Genomic DNA, 11,426 nt, shown 5'->3' on the forward strand with positions numbered 1-11,426 from the left:
CAGCGATGACGTCTACAAAACCAGCATAGCTATATAGGCGTACCGCAAGCAGAAAACCATCGACCTCCTACTAAGTCCTAGCTCCAAGGAGCCGAGTCGAGTCTGCCATCATATCACTACAATTTATTTGTTTTTAAAAATCAAGGCAAACAAGATAGTACGATTTCTAATCAGGCGACGACAATCTGTCAATCTAGACTGCACTGATAATTGCAGTGTTGTAAGTAGTAATTACCTCTCACGAGGCTCCGTGAAATTGAAACAAGAGCCTTCACTTCAGCGCCGCAGCAGAAGCGGGCGCTAGAAGGGTGTCATTTGTAGGAGTTTTACGGCGATTGCGACTTCGGCGGTATTAGTCATGAAGTTGGTAGCGTCTCTGTAGGCTTGTATCCTTGGTGATGGTTTGGCCTGGAGAGTAGTATATAAGTGGTGCTTTCCAGGCACAATCTTCCTCAGTCTACTCAAGCTCAACTAATGAGGGGTGAATTCCCCGAAACACTGTGTATTGAGCAGGGAGTGGTGCTTTCTTGCAGGTTTGCCGAGTGGAAGGTGCGACGTGCTCCTCGTGTGCTCCGGATGGCAGTCGTGAGTCAGTCAATTGTCAAGTTCGGCAAGAAGCGTGTGTTCCTCGTTGGAACAACCAACTACTTCATGACTAATACCGCCGAAGTCGCAACTTCTAAGTTCAATCAATAAACCTAATTCAAAAGGAGAAAAAATAATACTAAAAAAACATTCGTTTCCATAATAATTATGTCCTTTGTCTTTTCTACATAAAAAAACATTGTACTTAATTAATAAAAATTAAAAAAAGTAAATTATCGTGTGCGTTCCCGAAGGGAACTCACGACGGCCGCTAACACCCGATAAACCCTAGCGGCACTAATTAATAAGAACACTAATAACAACATCCAGAGAAATCAAAAACAAACAAAGAACTTGATAGACAAAATGATAACACAGTATACACGATCAGAAAATTAGGTAACGAGGCGGGACTCAGCCACCACGACATAACTATCCACAAAACGTTGGACGGGGGAACCCCGACGAGAACGAGCACCACGGATACAATGCTGGATCTCAGTAAAGAGAAAGAGAGACGGGCACGGAGCAGGCTCATGACAACGGAGTATTCGCTACCAGAAGACTCACATTGAAAGCGACAAAGACGTTTAAAAAAACAGTGCGCATCGGACTACAACCACCATGAGTACCGAACACTAGAGGGGTGAAAGAACCAGGCTCTCCATTGACAACTCTCTCCTCATACTCGCGACGCTTAGAATCATCATGTTGCTTGTAGAGAGTGCTGAGAGATTTGGAGGGATAGGAAGGGGCATCTGGGCAAAAAAACCCTTACATCAAAAGAGGCCTCCTCCCCACGGCTCCAAAACCCCCGAGTGCTCACATGGAGTTTGGCCTCCTCACTAACGTTCGCTGTTCCGCCAAATATAGGTTTACTGTACATATGTAAGAGTGGCTCGACCTCAGCCGTGCACACCTCTGCGAGAAGAACAGCAACCAAATCCCGCCTCATTATGACGATATGAGAGAATAGGACGGATCGTGGGAATGCCTGCCGCCAGGCAGCATATCCAATATTGCATGGGTAGACATTACTGTATTCATGAGCAACGGACTGACTATGTTGCCCTCTGTCCTAGACATTGAATGATCTACATACATGACCTAAGTCCTTACACAGGAATACAATATTAGTAGTAGTGAATACGAGTATGATAAGCATGGGGTTCTCCATCGGTCCTCTAGCTACATGTTTCTTTCAGGAACTCACGTTTCCTGGTTTGCGACACAGCAATGTCAAAGTTTCACAGCGCACTGTACCTGCACGGCCACGGAGCTAGCCTACAGCCTACAGCACGCAGCGACTAAAGATTTCAAGAACACTTCGTTCAAACAGCGTGCTAGACTGGGTTGCCGTTTGGCTTCTCTGTGTTTGTGGGTTTTGGAAAGCGACCGTGGGCTCCTAAACTAATTCTCCCTGTCGTTGAAGTGGAACAGTTTCTCAAGCAATAATGGCGGCAATAATAGCGGGCCGGGAAGTGGGAATCAAGGCGACGGGAAAAACGTGCCAGGTGCCTGGTTCGGCGAAAGGCCGACTAATGTACTATCTGAACTGCATCTTCACGTTGATAGGCGATGATGACCTCGATGCTGATCTACGCCGTCTGGCTCGTTATGAAAATTGGCGCAGCCTGAGTCTGACTGAGACGCACATCCTGTTGAAGATCTGCACGGATATCTCGCCAGACATGTTGGAGGACAAGCTGTTCTTTCAGTCCGATCGCATGTGTGGCTCCAGCAACAATGAGTTCTACAGCATCGAGCAGGCCAGCACGTTCATGGCCGTGGCTAGCTCCGTGTTGATCGCTGGAAAGCAGCGTCAAGTTGCCAAGATCATGACGTACAAGAACGCCTGGATTCAGAGCAACTATTGGCGGGCCCTGCGTGAGCTTCGCGAGGAGCTTGCGCCCAGACGTATCCAATCAGCACCTGCTCGACGCAGCAGCAGTGACGACGGTTGCATCATTCTCTAGACGACTAGCTTTCAGCACCCTCTTCTCTACCACACATACCCTCTTCTAACTTTGTTGGAGGAGTGGATTCCACTCAATTTCCGTAAAGCCAGCTCTTCTGAGGAATGGATTCCAATAGGAGAAATGTGTGGCTGGCACTTTTAGTGAAATCATCCATGAACATCGATATTCATGTATTCTTTCTTCATTTCCTTCACGTAAACTTACTTGCTTGCTGTGTTGCCTTCTTGCCAAATGCCCGTCTATCGTTCACGCGGTTTGAATACACGTCCAAGTCGACTTTTTTCTTTGATATCTACTTGTCACTCTGATGGTCACCACGCATTGCTTGCAGAATACGGCCATTACGGCGCAGGTCAATGGCAGGTTTTTACCCCCTCCCCCCCCCCCCCACCCCTATCGCTACCAATGCAACTCATTTTCATTTCTTGGTGCAGATCGTAGGAAGTTACGTCCATCTGACTGCCGCTTCAAGCGTCCCTGCCGGGGAAATTTGCTGAAGCCACACCTAGAGAACCCTAAAAAAAGGCTAAGAAACATCACACCTCTTGTCTCACTTCTTACCTTCTCTTTCTCTCTTTCCATTTTTTCTTATCACCCCTTGTGCATACATTCTTCCCTAAATGTATCACCTAGTTGTAATGGTTATCACCCTTGTGATGCTACTTATCCCTATGTTTCATTGGTTCTAGTTGCTTGTATTTCATTCGAAGAGAAAAAAGTCCACTGCCACTTTCTACGATATCTACTTTGCACGCTGATGGTTACCAAAGATTGCTTGTACTTCAGTGCAAGTTAGTTCCAGAACTTTGCGCCAGTCTATGGCAGCACTTTTGACCAACGCCCACTCTCGCCACGGATGCAACGCATCTTCATTTCTTAGTGCAGATCGTTGGAACGTACGTCCACCTACAACTTGTGTGGCTCTAAAGATACCAAGAACAATACACAAATTCCGTGGTATGTTACTATCGTGGTTTGACCGAATTGTGACTATCGTCCACTGGTCTTTTTTATTTTTTATTTATTGCAACATCTCAAGACTCGGCGGAAACACCGGCCAATATTACGAGAGTGGGTGATTGCCAACCACGGCGATAAATAGAAAGAAGGGGAGGGAAAAAGAAAGAGTAGCAAAACGAACAGCAACAACAACTCCGTAAAGAAAGATAATGTCAAATAAAAACAGTGAAAAACACAGAGACGCAAAGGACATGTGGATAATGAGCTATGCATGTCGTAGTAAATAAGGGGCGGCACGGATCTTAAACAGGCGGAGTGAGGTCAGGTCCTTAACTTCTCTGGGTAGAGTGAGCCAAACAGAATAAGCAATAAAGAGAGGGGAGCGCAAAAGAGTGGATGAGTTACACTTAGGGAGTAAGAGTGAGTTTCTAGTTCTTAGAGAAGAGAACCAATTAAAACACATGAGATGAGGTGGGCACAACTCAAGCTTAATAGAATGGACAAGAGAAGCCAGGTGTGCACTGCGTCCATGTGATAACGGGGTTGTGTGAGCGATTTTATAAAGGGCGGATGATGAGAGCATGCGGGGTTGACGGAGGAGAATTTTAAGGATTTTCTTGTGATGTATTTCAAGCTTTGCAGCAGCGGAAGAGGATAACCCAACCCAAGACGTATCTGCATAATGAAATATTGGGCGAAGGTAGGCGAAATAAAAACCTCTTTCCAGTATCGTCATCGACATTTTTTTAAAATATTTTTTTAATAACAACAACAAAAATAACTCCAAAGCACGAAAAAAGCCAAAAACTAAACCAAGAACATGTGCAATAACGTGTTATTTACTTCGAAGTAGAAAGACAGGACAAGTGAATAATTAGTCAGTCCATTGTTCATGATGATCTCCGACGGTTACGTCGGCAAGCGAGCCTCCGCCACTGCCAAAGCAGCGTGGGCTCCGCAGGAGGGTGCAAATTTCAAACTAAAATTTAAACGCCTACAACCGCGAATGCACATGATACAGGATTTCTGAAGGCTGAAGGAAATCCTGCATCTAACAAATGCCATAACATGAGAATAGTGCTCACCCCTCTTCTCAGCCAACAGATGAGCAATTCGTTTATACAGTGCATGCATGCACATCCGCCAAATTTCTCCACAGCTGAGACTTTCAGCTTATCTTGGCTGCGCTCACCTTCCCCTCCTATAACTCGCCGAGTCTTGAGATGTTGTAATAAATAATAATAATAATAAGGCCACACTGAAGAAGGTCTGTGGTTCGACTCACCCGACCGACCGTACATTTTTCAGCCCGACCGTAACTTTTTTTCGGCGGGCTGTCGTGTGACTGACGTACGTGGACTGAACACGTCCACGTCTACGTGCTGTGCAGCGTGAGTCTGCGGACGCAGGCGGCTCCTTTTGGACTTGACTTGTTGTTGTACTGCAGTGCAGTGCAGTGAGTGGTACGACTGCTGCCTTGTAGAGTCTACTCGATACCACCGGTAGACTGGCGAGACTTATTTTGAAGTGACCGTCCGGTTGAGAGTGATTGCCTCGTTCCAGATTAAGGACGGCCTTCTGTTTTGGGATGAAGGACAGACGAGATTGCACTTTCCTCGTGTATTGGGAACGATATTTCACCTGTACCGGTAAGTTGCTGTGCAAGCACAGGAAGCGTCGATGGAAAAAGCCCATGTATTCGTGCACGCCGACACCAAACTAGCAATACATGTACATGTACCGGTACATTGTACAATTTGTACTTCGATTGAGTTCGAAGTAGTTCCCGAACTTACTTTCAACTCGCATCGTTCTTCATTTGCTTGATGATTTGGACAGTCAGAGTCACCGCTTGAAGTTATTCTCTTCTCGTTCCAGAGCTACACAATGTTTCAAAGTATAGGGCTTGAAAGTGCTACGTCACTCCATAGCAATGGCATAGCAACAATTTGAAAAATTCGAAAACTGGATCCACCTGCATCCAGTTTTTGTATGGATCCAAGCACATTTCAAGCGGTCTCACTCACAGCAAGGTGATGTTGCCAGTGAAACCGACTGATTTGGCTAGTGGGGGCGGGGTGACAACTGGTGGCGAAGTAAAAGTTGCACCTGCATACGACATGAGTGGGTTGCTATGCACCCACATACTGAGGCAATAGCAAAGTCACACCTTAGTGGATCCAAAATAGAAATCTGATGTCAATTTACTACTCCCAGGCCGTTTTTGACGTCATCACTTTCAAGCCCTATTAGCCAGTGATCCCTTTATACAACATGTATGGCATAACACTGCGTAATAATGCCGATGTACTGGGTGTCTAAAGGCAGTACATGTATACAGTGTATTTACATGTACTAAAAAATATATTTTAAAAAAAAAATCCGCCCGCCCGCCCGTAAAAAAAATGTCCATGTTAGTCGAACCACACACCTTCTTTAGTTTGGCCTAATAATAATAATAATAATAATAACTAAGTTACTTAGAAGCTTCCAAGTAAGTTGAAAGGCGGTTGCAGTGTGCCTCCAAGACATGCTAAAGCTGATGATTGGCAGTAATTTGTTGTAGTTGTAGAACGTCAGTACCGTTGGTCAGTGTCGTGATTGTTATCGCATGAGCTCATTGTCCAGTAACAGGTCGTGTTATAGTGGACCGTGGTCACGTGGTGGACAGTATACTGTACATGTATAGCGTGACGTGTACTACTTGTAGTTCTTTCGTCCTTTTTCGCTGGTGCTTTATTATACCGAATTGCGCTGTTGTTACAGTGCGGCCACTAGCCGTTAAAGGGGAAGTTAAGGCAAAAATTAAAATTTCACCAGTTGTAGTCTTCGGGGTGCTGAGTCGAATGGTCTTGGTCCGAGAAAGCTGAGACGCTCCCTTCCTACTTGAATCCCAATCGAACTCGCGCACTTCCACCGAAACTGGGTGACTGCGCCCTACTAGATGGGGATTTGTATGCAAAATGTCACTAAAAGCGCCGTTTCGTTCTTATAAAAGCACGGATGACCGCGATTGGCCCATATGTTGTAGTCTTTTGGACGCTGCGTCCACTGGTTTTGGTCCGAAAAGGCTGCGATGCAGCGTTCCTCCTTTATTCCCAATCGAACATGGTTGAACAAGCGGTCACGTGCTCCTGCGTACACCAGTCACCTGGTCACCGTGCCTGCAGGGTACAACTTACTAGCCTGTTTGACCTTTTTTGGGTGCAGTCCTGTCACTCGAGTTGAACTCGAGTTGAACCTTGGTGTGAAAGTTGTCGCCTGCTGGCGTGGTGACCAGGTGATTTGGGCACCCAGGAGCACGTGACCGCTTCTTCAACCATGTTCGATTGGGAATAAAGGAGGAACGCTGCATCGCAGCCTTTTCGGACCAAAACCTGTCGACGCAGCGTCCAAAAGACTACAACATATGGGCCAATCGCGGTCATCCGTGCTTTTATAAAAACGAAACGGCGCTTTTAGTGACATTTTGCATACAAATCCCCATCTAGTAGGGCGCAGTCACCCAGTTCCGGTGGAAGTGCGCGAGTTCGATTGGGATTCAAGTAGGAAGGGAGCGTCTCAGCTTTCTCGGACCAAGACCATTCGACTCAGCACCCCGAAGACTACAACTGGTGAAATTTTAATTTTTGCCTCAACTTCCCCTTTAAGGGGGCACATCACCCAAAAATTTCATATGGCATTCAATTGACCGTAACTTTGGTGTTTCTCAGTGGATTTGAGTGAAATTTTGACCACACACTCCTGCCACTATGCTGGCCCTCAGGACATGATTTACAAGTTCTTGCGCCTCACTGACAGGCTTTCCAGGCCGGAAAAACTCAAATTTCCGGCATAGTGCTACGGTGTGCGAGCCACCCAGGAGCCAAACAAATGCATTTACATTTTTTTCACATTTTCGTGCCCATTCTGTCCGTGCGCGGGACCCAAACCTAAAACAAGTCCAGAAGCAGCCATGGGTGGTGGGGTAGGGCCCCTCAACGTGGCCCTGGAATCTGTCACAACGGAACGAGTGGGCGTTCTTTCACGGACTCCCACAGACCCAAGTCAATTTTTGAATTTTTTTAGGTTTGGCACGTGCTACGAGGTCGTACCTTTGATACAACACCCAGTGCTGGGACCTCCACAGCAAGCCATTTCCACAGCGCTGCACACCAAATCCAGGATGCCCTCAGAAACCGGCAAAGACTGCCACTCACGTTTCACTACTGCCTAGTACTGAATCCTACCTGACTTCTTGACACGACTCAAACTTGCCAAAGTCACTAAATCAACGTCAACTACAATAATCAAGCCACATATCTGCAACGTCACGAGGGTGCTGGCAAAAGTCTTGCTGCACGGCGGCGGGCTTCGCCCGCCGCCGTGCAGCCCAAAACGTGGTTTTTTAACGTGATTTTTTGGACTTTTTTGGACTTGGGGCAAAATTCTGCACACTTTCGCGTGTTTCCATAATACGACAAGTTGCGCACGGTCTGCTCACATTCAAATACAGTGCTGCCAACAAATGACAGCATGCAACAAAAAAATCTTTCCTTGCAAGGGCACATTTTCGGCCATAACTCTTGAACGGCTGGTCAGATAGGGACACAGTTTTCAGAGAATTTGCAGCTATTCATGCTCTTTCAACTGACGTAGCACTCAGTATGAATTTACAAATTCGATTTTTCAGCGAATTTTTGGGTGATGTGCCCCCTAAGTACAATCATAATAAGTGGCGGAGCATCGCGGGCCGATATGGAAGCTCGCTGCAGCGAGTCTGGTGGTGACCTTGGTGACAGCCTAGCCTAGCCGTTTAATCTTCTCACTCGCGATCTCCTTTGTAGTCTAGAACGTAACTCGTTGCGGGAACAAACATTTGTAGACGTGCGAACAGACAGCCGTCAGACTCAGTGGAAATCAGCACGGCTTGTGTTCCTACAGACCGGAAGCGACAGGCGCAAGCAAAGCCAGCCGGCCCTAATCATACTACATCGTAGTAACGACTATGTTTTGTGCAGTGCCCCAGTCACAGTGGCATTGGTAGTTGATGAATTATGTGCACTGAAGCCAAACGCACTTTTGAACTCCTCCACGATCATGATCGTTTCCACAGGATTCCACTGCAGTTCTCTGGGCTAGAAACGCTATGCGTCTGGGCGCTCTCATGATTGTGCCGTACAGTCATGTACTTTCGATACAAGGATTTTGAAATTCACAATGAATGTCATGAATAGTGGCAGTGCCTCTCCTACACTGGCTACAGCTACGGCCCGGGTGACACATCCTCTGGACTTCCGAAACAAGATCATGTTCTGTGGCACAGTATACATGGTATAAGTTTCTATTGTCTCGAAAGTACGCAAAGTAGAAGAAGATAGCGGTGCTACTGGTAGATGACTATTTACTAGCTAAAGACAAAACCTCCTTGCTCACGCCGAGTTTGTCCCATTATGCTGTTGTGTGGGAATGCTTGGCTCTCCAGATTATTCAGAAAAGCTAAACAACCTTTCGCCTCTAGGTGCTTCTCACACTCACAGGGCAGAGCTGCAGCAACATAAGCAGCAGCAGCAGCAGCAGCAGCAGCAACAACAACAACAATGGCGATGGTCTTAGCTAGGCGAGAAGTAGGAATCAAGGTGATAGGCAGGAAAGTCGAGGTGCCTGACTCGCCGAAAGCCCGACTAATGTACTATCTTCATTGCATCTTTGATTTGCTGCGGGAGGATGACTTCGACGAGGATGTACGCCGCCTGGCTCGCTATGAAAACTGGCATGGTCTGAGCCTGCGTGAAACGCAGGCCTTGCTGAAGATCTGCACAGAGATCACCCCAGGTATGTTGAAGGATAAGCTGTTCCATCAGCACGACAGCATGTGTGGCGAACACCTCAACCAATTCCACAGCTTCGAGGAGGCCAGTAGTTACGTGGTCATTGCTAACTCGGTGTTTATCGCGGGAAAGCAGCTTCGAATTAGCAAAATCATGACGTACAAGGATGCCTGGATGCAAAAAAACTATTGGAAGGCCCTGCGGGAGCTTCGTGAGCAGCTTGCACCGGCCGCACTGGCCGCACCGGCCACAGCTAGCAGCAGCGACGCGTGGTGCAGCATTCTCTAGACATCAAACGATAAGACCTCCTCTCCCATTCACACCCACCCTCTTCACTCCGTAAGACGAATGGATTCCAGTATAGGAGGGAAAGTGTGGTTCACATTTTTCTGTGTGTAGTGATCCGTGAAAAGTGACACTGGTGCATTCAATATTCTTTCCTTCCAATGAGCCTTACGTTTAAAATTCAGTCTTGCATGTTTCAGGTGAGGTATGCTAAAACGGCTCCGCACGCCTGTACAATGCAATGCACACAGTTATTTCCTCACTGCCTGTTTTCAGCGCTATGCACATTATCAAACCCAACACTTTAAAGTTAAAGAATAGCATTACACCCAATACTACTAGCACTTCGGTTCATTCCTTTCATTTCCCTTGTATGATACTGTTTCACTGGCATAACCAACAACACCCATATACATTTACATGAACGTGTTATGCTTCCAAGTACAATGATAATGCTTGCACTGAGCACTATAATCATCCAAATTTGCAGCAACAAATCATGTATCTTTGTTCCACTGTTTTATCGTGTGTTAAGATTTTCTTTATCCGCATCCGATTTATCTCAACGCACTGCGCGTCTCATTCTGTGAAGCACAGCCAAACCTCTAGAGGACAAAACACTAAGAGACCTATGGCATTTGTTCGTGATAACAAAAATTCTTCTCATCCATGTTCTATACCCGGTAAATGCACTGTGATAGAGTTGTGAATACTGGTGTTAATTCTAAAGCTAGAGGTAGTCGTATCATCTGTCAGTGCTCATTCATGTATGTCTGTGTGTGTGGGGGGGGGGGGGGGGGTGATATTAGAGTAATGTTCCTGGTTTTCAGTGATAAAGTTGAACTACTCGTAGCAGTCGTCTGAAGAGCCATCATGAACCAGGCGACGAAACGATGGTCGTGTGATACTATTTTTTTCCCGTCCGTAAAGGCCTCTTTTACGGGCAAACAGAATACAATTGACAGTGGCATGGCGAATGATTAGAATACAACACCAAAAAATGAAAACAATTATATGTGTGAAAAAAACGCAAAAACACGAGACAAAAAAACAAAAAACACAAAAAAAACAGGAAAGTACAAGGGCACTGTCCTGCCCACCATCGTCTCCAAAACCTCACAGCCGGCCCTCCGAGACTGCCAACTCTCGCAATGCATTCACAGGACGGTGGTATGACGATCGGGCACCGCGGATGCACGTGATACTATACGTATAGATTATAGACCAGTTAGGAGGTCTATACAGGATATATAGAGCGAGTAAAGACCGAGGTATGTACAGTGTATTTGACTAAGCAGTTAAATACGCGATATATTTGACCACTTACATGTAGGTACCAGGGAAATTAGTGGGGTTAAATACTAAGAAGGCGATAATTATAGGTTATTATTATTATTATTATTATTAAATTTTGAATAGGGCAGTCCCACAGGCCTAGGGCCTTTTTACAGGGTACCCTATGAATTGTTGAATAGATGAACGGAAGTTTCTGAGCAAGGAGATTGTGCGAATATCCGTCATCCGTCTCGTCGTCATCTGTATCCTCGTCATCCGCCGCATCATCACCCAACTCATATTCACCACCAGTCGATTGTTTGAGTGTTTATGATGATTCCCACTTCTCTGTACTGTGTCGTGCCCGTTATGCATTGTTTCGGAAATAATTTCTACGAGGTTGGGTTGTGATGTCGATAGGGAGTGAGTTGTAGAGGGCACTGTTGATGGGTGAATCTCGGTGCCTGTTTGTGTGTGCGTGTCCGATGGAGTAGGTACTTGTCTGTCGAAGGGTGTATGGTTGGTGTTGACG

The 11,426-nt window shown here is 46.2% G+C and overlaps 1 protein-coding gene across 1 annotated transcript; it reads left to right on the forward strand.

Annotated features, from left to right (window-relative positions):
• Nucleotides 1–8,877: 8,877 nt before the first annotated feature.
• LOC135818226 (uncharacterized) lies at nucleotides 8,878–10,367 on the forward strand. The gene has a single exon (XM_065331586.1). It carries the CDS (start codon nucleotides 9,104–9,106, stop codon nucleotides 9,620–9,622), a length of 519 nt encoding a protein of 172 aa, XP_065187658.1. The 5' UTR covers nucleotides 8,878–9,103; the 3' UTR covers nucleotides 9,623–10,367.
• The last annotated feature ends 1,059 nt before the right edge of the window (nucleotides 10,368–11,426 follow it).

This window comes from Sycon ciliatum, chromosome 5, assembly GCF_964019385.1.
Source record: "Sycon ciliatum chromosome 5, ocSycCili1.1, whole genome shotgun sequence".
Lineage (NCBI taxonomy): Eukaryota > Metazoa > Porifera > Calcarea > Leucosolenida > Sycettidae > Sycon > Sycon ciliatum.